Consider the following 13,479-nt stretch of genomic DNA (forward strand, 5'->3'; position numbering starts at 1 on the left):
CCCTAAATTCAGTCCATTCTACACAATTAAAGAGGAGATTTTTACCAATAATTAGTCTTGCAACTAAATCCCGAAACTTTGATTGATCTATTTTGCGTGCACGAGTAGCCAGTTCTCCATTATTTGTAGATAACAAAAGTTTCCCCACATCTTGCATCTTCAGTCTAGGGCACTTCTTTAAATGCCTTGACATAGTTGATGTTCCTCCTTTCTGACTGTCATAAGCATATTCCTTCCTACAATGCTTGCACGTAGACTTTTCTTTACCATCTTTGTCTCGTGACCAATCAAAATCATTCCATACTTTTGATGTAAATTTCCTTTTCTTTGAAGCATGCTCTTGACTTGTCATTGACTCTACTACTGTGATATCCTCTTCACTCATGACATCGTCATGGTCTTCTTCAACTGACATTTTAGGAAGCTACATAAAGAATTCAAAAATCAAAATTAGTAAGCCTTGAGATACATCACAGGGGACTAGAGCTGTCAATAATTAAAATCCCAACAAGTACACATCCCAAACTGGTAAAGGCAAAGCCAACAAAAGTATGTTTTTTTACACTTTCATGTAAGCCAAAATAAAACATGTGCTTTCTGATTCTGACATGCTGCATATGGAGTTCATTTCCATTTTCAGAATCAGTAAACCTTTGTAATTCAAATAAATATCACAAGCATAACGTAAGCAAGCTATGCATTATTAATTTATTATAGATTGACATTAAGAGATAGATTGACATTAAGAGACATGAGTTAACAATAAATGACACAAATTCGTGAAAAGGGGATTGGGGTTCTAAGAATCATTTCCACAAACACCTAACAGTACTTAAAACAAGTTATGCATTAAAAACTTAGAACTACTCACCTAGATTAGGAAAGTAGAAGTAAAATCATCGGCCAATTTTTCCTATTCTTCTTCAACGGTAGTCTAAAGAAATCCCTAACCCCTGAAAATCAAACAGATAGTTAGAAAATTAAAAAAAAAAGATCATTAAAGTTAAACTTAAAGATCAAAATCTAATCTATAACTTAGAAGTGAAAAACAACCTAAAGGATAAAACTTGGTTAGTTGATTACGAGTAAAGCCCTAACCCTAACCCCTGAAAATCAAACAGAATAACAGATAGTTAGAAAATTAAAAAAAAATAAATCATTATAGTTAAACCTAAAGATCAAAATCTAATCTAGAATTCAGAATAGAAAAAACAACCCTATTTAGTTTTAAGTTAAAAAAAGAAACGAATACGCACGAATACCTCTGCCTCCAGTCCAGATCTAAAACTTGAAGTCTTGAAGAGAAGTTTTCTGTTTTCTGATTTCTCTTTCTTTTAGAAAACATAGATAAGAATGAGGAGTTCCCGGTTACCTGGGTAGCAGATGAAATTCTACCGATACCTACGATTACAGGTTACTATCTTAATTTAACGGGTTGGCTTGTAACCCGCGGGTTAGACCTAGCCCGGCTTGTTTTCTATTAGGGTCAGATATAACAGACCTAGCCCGGCCCATTTAGGAAATAAGCCCAGTCAAGCCGGATTAAAACAAGCCGGGCTAGGGTCAACCCGTGGACCGGATTACTAATTGACAGCTCTATTTAAATATTTAAATTTCAAGATGGGACCTACGCCAACTCTAAACACCTGTTGGTCCGGAATTTGTGTTTAAGAGGAATGCCTATAACACGGTCAACCGTAGACTATTAACAAGTCAAAATGAACTGGAAATCTATGCATATCTTTGGGGTTGGGGACATGACCAACACGACCTTATATGGACGACATTCTCCACAAAGATGGAACCCGTCATTTTCACCACATATATATTTCAACTGAGTGTAGAATGTAGATAAAATAAATAAGTGAAACGTTCCATGTGATGGTTGAGTTATACAGGGGCATGGTTTATTAGAGGGGCGGCATTCTAATAGGACAAAAAAGGTCATTATATGATCATTCAAAGTATCCATTATAAAAAAAATACTGGAAATGCAAATTAACCCTCATAATTGATAACCTAGTTTAGTGATGATAATCAAGTTTAGTGTTAATGATTAATTTCACTTATATTAACTCAAAATCAAAATCTGATTTTTAGAGTTAAAAAAAAAGTTTAGAGGAGAAGGTCAATCTCAATCAATTGAATAAATTAACCAACAAAATGAAGAACCAGGACCTAAAAATGACCGGATATACTTCTTAATTAGTCCCAACTAACTTTTTGTTGCTCAAAGTTATCTAAAGTACGTAAAAAATTCAATTTTTTTACATTTTCAGAGCTAATTACGGTTGGAATTTTTTTCATAACCAACCGTAAATCGAAGTTACGGTTAGTAAAAGATGAACTACCAACCGTAACTGGTTAAATTTGAAGAAAAACCAATCGTAAAACCAGTTACGGTTGGTAACTAAATGCTCGATACCAACCGTAACTCAGTTACGGTTGATAACCAAATGCTCGTTACCAACCGTAACTGAGTTACGATTCGTAAACTAAAATGATTACCAACCGTAACTGAAGAAAATTCTCAGATATAAGAACATACGGTTGGTAATTGAACTATTACCAATCGTAACAACATCAAAATATCCAGTTACGGTTTGTAATTGAGTTAAAAACAACCGTAAGTCACATAAACCCAGAAATTTCAATTTCATCTAAAATCCTAATTTTTGATAGAAATTAAAATTAAATCGAACAAAATAAACCAAATCGTAACTGGGTTTTCAAAACATACCTCATATAAGTCATTACACTACACTTGATTAATTTTCGAATCGTCGATTAATCGAAGACGATGAAATTTTGAGTTTTAATAGAGGTTACGGTTGATGGGAGGAGGAGAAGAGAAGAAGAAAAAAAACAAATTTTCAATTTAGCTTTGATTTATGTTAAAAAATGGGAAAGGTAATCTAGTTAATTTACACCCTTATAGGACATCCCCTAACCAATTAGAGGGACATTACTATCACAATGCCGCCCCTCTAATAAACCATGCCGCCCCTATAACAAGTTACCTTCACAATGCAGAGCCTGAAGTTTTTTTTTGTAAGGTTGGCCAACATAAAACGAGCTGTTAAAATTTGAAACAGGAGACCAGTGGTAATACATTTGTTAAAACTCCCACATGATACGGCATCATTGTAAGTATACTTTTCAAGTAAGGATCAAGTTTAGTGAAGCTATAGGAGTAATTTGAGCAGCTTAACAATACATTTTAACAACCGTTCTTTCCTCAGAAGCTTCAAGAAGGGAACAAGGGGTATAAAGCTATATGCCCATTAAATTCCCTGGAAGCTTGAAGCAGAGAACCAGGGGTGGTCTAAAGCTATGTGGCGAATAACGCATATGGCATATAGTCTGGACAACACGGAGAAAAAAGGAATAATACCATGCATAGAGGCGTGATTAAGTAGTAACCCGTTTAATCAAAAAAATTATTAAGTAATCTGTTAGAGATCTTATGGTTGAAAACCTGTTAATTTGTTTCATCAGGCAATGAGTTTGTTTTTTTCCTTGTATCTCAATCTTGCTAGACCCATCAAAGAATTTGCACCGTGAATGCACTGAGAAAGATCACACGGATTCAGGACACCGTTCGGTGCATTGGGATAGAGATGGGGTAGAAATGGACCCCACTTATCCTCTCACACGGTGAAAATGCGGTGCAAATTCTTCTCTGAGTAAATCATTTTCGTTGGGAGTGTTGGACACGGTGAAAATGCGGTGCAAATTCTTCTCTGAGTAAATCATTTTCGTTGGGAGTGTTGGACCGTATGGCCAATCGGCCTAAGATTACGAATGATAACCATGGTGTTGATGGACAAAGCTGGTTAATAATGTCAGGCCTCACACCATCGGGGAAAGTACCACAAATAATTATCGACACTTCTTTGCACACAACACTTGCATTGTTTCATTCTACTATATTATTATACATAATATTTGCATCGTCTTCACTAAACACATTTGGCATGTGCATATGACCATAGTGGTACAATTATGTATAATTTGGTTGTTCAGGATTTGACCATGATGCTGCTATTTTAGTATACATGGATACTTAATCTAGGTGCATCAAATGGATGTGGGAAGAATAAGTCCTTCTGTTTCTAACGGACTTAAAACCCATTCATGTACTGCCTAAAGGCTAGTTTAGTGGTGGATAGGTATGGGCTTATGTATTTAATTCTCGTTGGTTAACTTGGTAAACCATTTCCTAAGTGGTTGAGAATTAATAGGAGTTGGAGGAGAACGTCTTCTAGTTGTGTGTAAGAACTAGAGCATAAATAGTTGTCGCTACTCCAACTCCAGGCATCCATGCTTTGTAAAACTCTCTGAGAGAAAAACCTGCTTATCCATCATTAAAAAAATATCTTCCAATATGTTCTATTTTACTTTGTGTTTTGTTTCGTTACTCCCTAATCGATATTACAGGTCCCAAACAGGGAGAAGCAATAATACTTGCAATATGCCGGAGGATTTGACCCAAATTACCAAAAAGACGAGATAAGATGATAAAAGTTTACATGAGTGCTTGATACTCGAAGAACAAAATTATCACCTCTTTTTCCACTTTATTTCCTCGTCTCCTTCAAATATCATTTTCCACGAACAGTTTTTTTCTTGCCACCATAATGACTCCTTTGGCTCTTTGCAAAAGCTTTCCTTATTTATAACCAATCCTACGGTGACCAAATGAACCTCTTCCTTGTAAGTCAAGAGTTTACTTTATTCATTACCTCCATGTACAACCTACCTATACACCCTACGGTCATTGCTATTGCGTGTTTGCTCTGCCGTTCCCGTACCATCATCCCGTGTTTGGATTCTCCTCCACAGACACTAAAAAAAAGTAACTCCAAAAAAAAAAAAAAAAAAAAAAAAAAAAAGTAAAAACTACCTTTTCGAGGGAGATCCGCGTTATAAGGCAAACGCGTCAAAAAACGCGTTAAATTTTTCCCTCCTTATTTAAGAACAACCAACCAAACAGAAGCCACAGCCGAAGCAATAATTTACTGTAACTGAGTTTTTTCCAGAGAGAAAAAGAAAGATGAGTAGTAGTGGGAAGAAATATTCAGTATCCTTGGAAAACATGGAAGAAGTTGAAGGTGTATTCAAGAGATTTGATGCAAATGGAGATGGTAAGATATCAAGCACAGAGTTATCAGATGTATTAAAAGCACTTGGATCTGAGACATCCCCAGAAGAATTGAAACAAATGATGGATGAAATTGATAAAGATGGTGATGGATTTATAGATCTGAAAGAGTTTGCTGATTTTCATCATGGTACTACTGATGGATCTAATATTAATGGTGCTAATGTTGCTGATGGGATTACAGAGTTGAAAGATGCTTTTGATATGTATGATAAAGATAAGAATGGTTTGATTTCTGCTACTGAGTTACATATGGTTTTGAAAAGTTTGGGTGAGAGTTGTACTGTTCATGATTGTGAGAAGATGATTGGTTCTGTTGATGCTGATGGTGATGGTAATGTTAATTTTGAAGAGTTTAAGAAGATGATGACTAATTCTACTCCTAAATCTGAAGAATCTTAGATGATGATGATGATTGTCTTGCTCTATACTCCAAATTGTCACCTTAATTTCCTACAACAGGTACTTGTTCAGCTGTTCTGGGGAATTATGAATGTGGTTATCTTTTAATTTTTAGTTTTTACTTACTTAATTACTCACCGGAAAGTTTGAGATCTGTTTCTTTTCTTTAGTCTGTAATAATTTGACTGACTGTAGTTGTTTGGAACAGAGAGTAATTATGAATGAAATGGATCTTGGCTTTTCAATCTTTGGTGTCTTAAGATATTGATTAATTTTTCTAGTTTGATTAATTTTGCTTAGTTTATACCTCCTAACCAATGGGCAAGATCTGATGACGATCATTTACTAATAAATTAAGCTTAAATGGAGGAAGTCAATTAAGTATTCTGACTTTTTGATTAATCAGAATCAATTTTTAAACAAGATTCTATTAAGATAAAGTCTAATACAGGTCGGCTGGGTTATTGTAGATATGTCTATGGTTGTGCTTGCATCAACCATAACCATTGAGCTCGAAGATTATGTGTTGAAGATTCAAAGCTTTTGCCCATTGAGTTCCCAAGCTGGTGAGATTATCCCGGGAACTTGGCAACTCTTTTGTCGACTCGTATTGCTGATTTTAGGTGTGATAAGGGACCCCGATTTCGTAACTCATGTAACTTGCATTACGAGTTACTAAGAACAAAATCCAACAAAAGCATAACTGGTGGGCATTGATAACTTGATCACAATTTCAGGACTTTTTAGGTTATAAGTAGTTCAATTCACAAATGACTGCTGCTCTAGTTACTACTATATCATGGAAGTTCGAGGTATTCTAAAATTTGGAGGATTTGTAGATGATCTAAGAATGTCATAGTTGGTTAATCCAAAATATTTTTACGCTCTCTGAATCTACTTAAAATCTAAGCTTTACCCTTTAATGTGATCAAAGTGAATGACGGGGCTCAGTTGTTGACAATATATTGTGATCATTGGCAACCCAGATATTAGCACTAACCAGGAGATTGCAGGGGATGGATCCCTTTCAGCAACAGGTAGACACTCCTCCAGCTCTAGTTATGTGCAAGTGCAGTGTGGGAATGAGGAAAGAACAACTTACCATTCTACATTTTAATGCTCATGACTCAGTGTGGCTGTATTACCTAAAATTCTCTAATGTAAAGAGTTATTCCATAATAACTGTACTGCTCGTGTCAAACGCAATGAAATAATGGCACAATGAGCAGCACAACTTCTTTACCATCTAGCTAGTATCTATTCTCTGCTAAAAGGTGGGTCCTTCGGTTGGAAAGTAACAACGCGTTCTTTAAGTCTTTAACAACCATGGCCAAAAATTGAAGACAAAACAAATCAATGTGCATTACCATCTCAATTCGTCAATCGAAGACTTGGGTAGTAAATGTGTAGAAAAATTGGTTCACATGTAAATTCTTGTTACCAATAATGGACGGCAAGTTGTGATATCATCTTTCTGTTTGCTGTTTTTAGTTATTTGGGCACCACTTTCTATGACATTTATGCGTTTGTATAGCACTATTTTTTGACCTTTCATTTCGAAAAGATACTGTATAAATGTTTTACTTCAATATAGAAATGCCCATTAACTGAATTTGAATTTCACACCAGCAATTTAATAAACTATGGTTGACACTGTCGACAGCCATTTGCTGCAAAGATGTAGTCAATGGTGAAGGAAGGGAGTTGCTGATTTCCGGTTAGGTTCATATCCCTCTCATAGACATGCATTTCTTTTGCAAAAGAATATCAATCAGACAATGGCAAGCAAGAAAATCAAAATAGAATATATTCTATTGGAATCCTCTTGTCGTGGCAATGACAACAGTGCAAGTCAGGTATTTCCCCTCCTTAGTTAAAACCACGTTACAAATCTCCCTCCTTATTAATATCACCCATATTAGAAATTCAAAACCCAAAAATCAAACAAGAGAGAGAGAGAGCTGTAAGAACAAGAAAATGAGTAGCAGCAAGACAGCAGACGAAAAGGAATTATTAGAAGATATCGAGAATATTTTCAATCGGTTTGATGTAAACGGAGATGGCAAAATTTCATTATCCGAGTTATCAGATGTATATAAAGAGCTTGGAGATGAAATGACACCAGAAGTATTGAAAAAGATGATGGATGATATTGATACAGATGGCGATGGATTTATAAATTTGAAAGAGTTTATTGAATATCACCGTAATACTGATGGGTAGGGCTGAACATGGTTTCGGTTTTTCGTTGGAACCGGACCAAACCAGACCAATTAGGAAGAAACCAAACCGAACCATTTACTAATGGATTGGTTTTGGTGTAGAAAGTGGAAAACCAATAGTGTTGGTTTTGGTTTGGTTTGACTGCTAAAACCGAACCAAAAACCATTGGAAAACCGATTAATTTTTAAACTTAGTTTCTATCGTTGATGTACAAGTATTAGATTCTACCCATTGATGTAAAGGATAAATAGAAACCCTAAATCCAATATTTCATTATAATACTCTCTCTCTCTTTCTCCTTCTCTCTGCCATTACTGCTACTAGACTTTCTTCATCCCCTCTTCCTTCTTTTTTGTTTGTCAATAACTAAATTAAGATATATTATATATATCTTCTTTCGATCTCTAGATATAGAGTAAGCTTTAACTATTCTTGATAAAAAAAATTATCTGTTTGTGTAAACCAATACTATCGGCACGATTTTTTTGTCTATTAAGTTGTGCAACTTTTCTTTTGGTTTGATATATAGAATTATTGGTTAACCAAAAACCACTGGGACAAACCGAAACCAGCTGGAACCATTTGGAAACCGAACCAATGGTTAATGGATTGGTTTGGTTTAGATTTTTATAAACCGATAGTATTGGTTTCGGTTTTGGTTTGGCTAGAAACCGAACCAAAACCGACCATGAACAGCCCTACTGATGGGACTATTGTTTTTGAAGATAGAGAAATAAGGTTTGCGTTTGGGATGTATGATATGGATAAAAACGGTTTGATATCTCCTGAAGAATTACAACAAGGCTTAGGTTATTCCGCTGATGATTGTGCAAGAATTATTAGTGCTCTTGATACTGATGGTGATGGTAATATTAATTTTGAAGAGTTTAAGAAGATGATGCAAAAAGATATTGAATGATTTTTTTTCCTTCTTGTTTAATCTTGTATTTGAAGAATTTTAGTGGTGGTACGTGTTTTCATGTTTTGTTTGGCTTTCGATTCTCATGGGCTCAAGGTTCTATATTTTTGATTAACTGAATTTCCAATGTTAATTTAGTCACTTTTATTCAATAATTAATCAGTGTTTTTACCTTTCTAACCAATTTGCACGACCACATTACCATGAAGAATAACCACTACATGTAGAGCCAGGATAAAGGTAAAACAAGTAAAAGGCCGTTGCCTGTTTGGCAAGAACAAAGCTTCCTATGCGCGACATTACTTGTTGATGGGCTGCCACCAGTATATTGTTCCCAAGCTAGTGGATGCTCTTGGTCTTAGTTATTAGGTGGGCCTTTCCACGCCGAGCACCGTTCAACCTCTACAATTTAATACCATTGGGACCACTAAATTTTATTAATTTAAAGAGATATTAAATTATCGATAATTTAATAATTTATTATTTTAAAGATAAATTAATAATATATTAATTTAGAGAATATTCTTATTGATAAGGTTAGTAAATTGAATTTGAAGGATTTGGAATTTGAAGTACTCTACTATTGACTATTGCCTATAGAAAATTAGATACGTATTCATCCATTGGAAATTGTTGGTCAATGACCCTAATTAAAACTTTTAAAGTTTGATATGTATAAAAAACCTTTTAATTTATATAATATTAATTTATATAATATTTGGGACCCATAATTATTTAAGGGAAATTTTTGAAACCTATTAAATTATTATACGCCCGAAATTATTATTTTAGCATTACAGGCCCAAAAAGGAACTAATTTTTTTTTTATTTTAGCGAGATTATTTATTTAGCGAGTATTAATTTACAAGGTTTTACTGTACATTTCCACGCAGTTTGATCTTATTAAGCAAAACCAACTTTACATTGAAGAAGTGTGGTGCCAATCACTGACTTGTTATTGTATTGTTATAAATTCAGGTAAACCTCGTGTAGTATTAGATTGCGGTAACATGGATTGTAGAAATTTTCCAAATGAAATTGAGAAGAATATGATCGAGCATACGAGTTAACTAGCTGGAACTAAATTCGAACAAGAAGAAAAATGTATTTAAAAAAAGGCTTTATAGTGACTGGCTAGTTTGAGGCCTAGTGTGATTATTTAAGGCCTATTTATTATTTCATCTACCCAATAGGAAATGATAACGGGTGTCTGAATTTTGCTGAAACTACCAATTTACTCTCTATTAAATATTAATACTAACAATTTACCCCTATTAACTCTTAATAATAAAACCTAAAACCAAAATCAATTTCATTTTCGCTATAAACCGATTCTTCTCTTCTCTTCTTCTCCCTTTTTATGTTTTTCCGAAACCAACCAAAAACGATTAATCGTTTTCTTTTTTCTATAAAATGTCGAAACAAACAAGAGTGAAGCATGCTACTAACATGAAATTTCCTAGTGAGAATAATACCGGAATTGTTGAAGCGATTCGAAACAAAAGGAAGAACACAACGGTTGAGGATGAAGAACCATCTTTGGCCACACAACATGAGGAGGAAATGGGTCGAATCATGTACTTTTCTATCAACCCAATCTTCTAAACTAGGTTTTAGTAACATGCAATCGCTCAAAAATCGAAAATTTTGAAATCAAATGTTCCTGGGTTTGCCAGAATCGGATTATGCCAGAGTACTTGTGAACCTATTGCATTTAGAAACGGTTGATGTTCTTGCCCACAAAGACCGATTGTGGTGCATGTGTTTTTTGGTTTGAGAAATTTGAGCCAGAGTCGGACAATATTAATATCCACATAACCCGATTCAGTTACTGTAGAGATAACCATTTTTTCTGTAACTTTTTTTTTCGTTAGAATCGGATTAAGTATGTGTCCACAAAAACTGATTGTGTAGCTTTCGGTTTCATAACTGCTTAGCCCATAATCGGATTTCATGAGCATTTATAAAAACTGATTGTTGATGTGTAATGTTAGAATCGGATTTATATGTGCATCGAGTAAACCGATTGTTGTGAGAAAAAATGCCCAATTTTTCTGTATCTTCTTTTTGTTAGAATTGGATTACATGAGCACTTATATAAACCGATTGTTTATGTGTTATGTTAGGAATCATATTTTAAATGTGTATCGAGTAAACCGATTGTGTACCTAAAATTTAAAAATATGCATTGAATTCCATTGTTGTTTGTCGCTTATCTCCGTATTCTACAGACCAAACAAGGATAGCAACCAAGGCAAGCCGAAAACAAATATAAGAGGAAAAATGACTTTGATTCTCCTCAAAGTTTGGAACCTCGTCGAGAGGGTGGTAAAAATCTAAATGCTTCCCACCGAAGGGGCTCGGGAGCCGAAGTTATGGAGACATGTAACTGTTATGGAGACATGTACACCTACAACATCAAGCTGAAGTCCCAAAATATGGATTATCTGAAGTTGAGACACCAGTTGGAAAACTTGACGACAAAAGATGTTGTCTTTGACCCTTACAACAAATATTTGGCTAAAGGAAAAGGAAAAATGGTTGGGTGCACCAAGCAAGAATGTTATTTTGGGAATTTGTTTCACCCAAGAGGATATGTAATGTACAACCCGATGAGAGTCGCAAGACAATGGGGATACATACAAAAAAAATCCCTATGGAGCACAAGAAGTTTAATATCGATGAGAAAAAAAGTGAGTCATTAGATAATAATATTGAGATTTTTCACGACCCTTTACCATCATGTGAATACTGGGACGAGAGAAGGTACAAGAAACATGATATGGATGGTCATTCGAAAACAGATGATGAGGTAATTCCGGGTTACATGCCATGGTACCTAAACACTTAGCATACTCGAGCGACACGAGTAAATGAGAGGCCCCAGATACATGACAAAGATACAACTCTCGTATACCTAGTGCATATTGTTACTCAATTATGGTTTTGTTAATGGCTTTATCATGATTTATTGAATTCTTGTTGTTTAAAATGGAAACCGAGAAGACGAGTCGGGAACTTGATAACCCAAGCAATGCTAGATATCAGGGAAGGTATAATGTTAAGGCTAGTGAAAAGATGATTGATGAATTGAACAGTCTCGAAGATGAAGAAGTGGGTGCAAAGTTTGGGGAAGCGGAGGTGGTCGAGCATACAAAGAAAAAGAGGACGAGAAACACCGCAAAAAGGAAGTCTGAATGTGAATCGAGCAGCCCCCAACCTGATAAACGAGGACGAGGTGGTCGTGGTGGGGGTGTTGGTGGTGATGAAGATGTTGATGAATGAATGGTTTCAAACTTATGTCTTTAACTATGGATAATTATGGAGTCAAAACTTATGTCTTAAACTTATTGTCGAATTATGTTTGGTTATATTCCTAGTTTATGAATGACTGAATCTGGTTTCTTTTAAAAATTGTTTGTGTTTTCCTAAGACGCGACAAAAGAACCAACTACAATGTGTGTGTGCAAAATATGTAGGATTCTGGAAGTATTACAGTCAAAATGGTTTACATTTACCTATATAAAATCCGATTCTGACAGTTCTCCAAGGGTGCAATTTCATAATATGGTTTTGTGGGTGCACAACATAGACTGATTCTGAAAATTTCATTCACCTGGTTTGTAAGTATTCGGAATATGTTTATACGGATACTTTTAAAGTCCTATTCTGGGAAAACAAAAAAATCTAAAGTTTTGATAACCATAAGAACCGGTCTATGTGGGCATCCCATTTAATCCGATTCTTGTGAGGAAAAGTGGCAATTTTTCTGTATCTTTTTTTATAAGAATCAGATTACAAGTGAAATATTAAAAACCAATTGTCTAGAGGCAGAATTTTGACTACCTTCAAAATCAGTCTATGTGGACATTCAATGTAATCCGATTCTAGTAAAGAAAATTGGCTATTTTTCTGTAACTTTTTTTTTTGCCAAGAATCAGATTACATGTGCATTTTTAAAAGATGATTGTGGCGAGGCTGATTTTATATGATTGTGGCGAGGCTGATTTTATATGATTTTGTTAGGCCAGAATCGGTCTATGTGGACATCCCTAAAATCCGATTATGTGAATTGAATTCGAAAAAAATAGTTGTTGAGTCTTTATCAATATAAGGACAACCTCTTTGAGCCACTCCTACATCACACACTTAGCCTAGAAAATGGAATGGGCTCCGAAAGAAGATATGCGGCTCATGAAGTCGTTCATCCCCGTTTTCCACGAACGTCCCAACGGACTATATTCAATTTTTTGGAAGATGGTGAAAGAGTTCTATTATAAACACACCACTAATCCTAAAAACCGTAAACGTAGAGACTTAGGTTTTCGATTCCAATACATAAAAATCTCAATGCGAGAGTATGTTAAAGTAAGCAAAATGGTGTTAGACCATCATCCTCAATCTTCCCGTCGTGAAAAAGTGAGTAATCTGATATTTTAATGCCCATGTCATCTTTTAATGTTTGCATACAACATCAAATAATTAATTTAATTTCAGGTGGAACGTTTCAACGGCCTATGGAGAATTCGTAATGGGAAAAATAATTTCATTCATCACAAGGAATATGCGGTTTTGCACCGTCGTGCAAGGAGGTTCATTGACGAACATTTGACGTGTCTCACTCTAGAATTCGCATGTTGAATTGTCCTATATATGTAATGCGCTAATTTCCTAAACTATGTAATGAATATTTTGTTTCTGAAAATATGTCACAATCGGATCAAGTGGACTTGTAGAAACTCCGTTATAATAATCGGTTTATGTGGACATT

At 35.0% G+C, this 13,479-nt stretch overlaps 2 protein-coding genes across 2 annotated transcripts; both read left to right on the forward strand.

The window, feature by feature from the left end:
* Positions 1-4,975: 4,975 nt before the first annotated feature.
* Positions 4,976-5,811, forward strand: LOC113275519 (probable calcium-binding protein CML18). The gene has a single exon (XM_026525049.1). The coding sequence runs from the start codon at positions 5,057-5,059 to the stop codon at positions 5,564-5,566; it is 510 nt and encodes a 169-aa protein (XP_026380834.1). The 5' UTR covers positions 4,976-5,056; the 3' UTR covers positions 5,567-5,811.
* A 182-nt stretch (positions 5,812-5,993) lies between these two features.
* On the forward strand, positions 5,994-8,837 carry LOC113275518 (probable calcium-binding protein CML26). Its single transcript, XM_026525048.1, has 2 exons — positions 5,994-7,785; positions 8,498-8,837. Exons 1-2 carry the CDS (start codon positions 7,403-7,405, stop codon positions 8,706-8,708), a joined length of 594 nt encoding a protein of 197 aa, XP_026380833.1. The 5' UTR covers positions 5,994-7,402; the 3' UTR covers positions 8,709-8,837.
* Positions 8,838-13,479: the final 4,642 nt, after the last annotated feature.

Source organism: Papaver somniferum, chromosome 4 (assembly GCF_003573695.1).
Source record: "Papaver somniferum cultivar HN1 chromosome 4, ASM357369v1, whole genome shotgun sequence".
Taxonomy (NCBI): domain Eukaryota; kingdom Viridiplantae; phylum Streptophyta; class Magnoliopsida; order Ranunculales; family Papaveraceae; genus Papaver; species Papaver somniferum.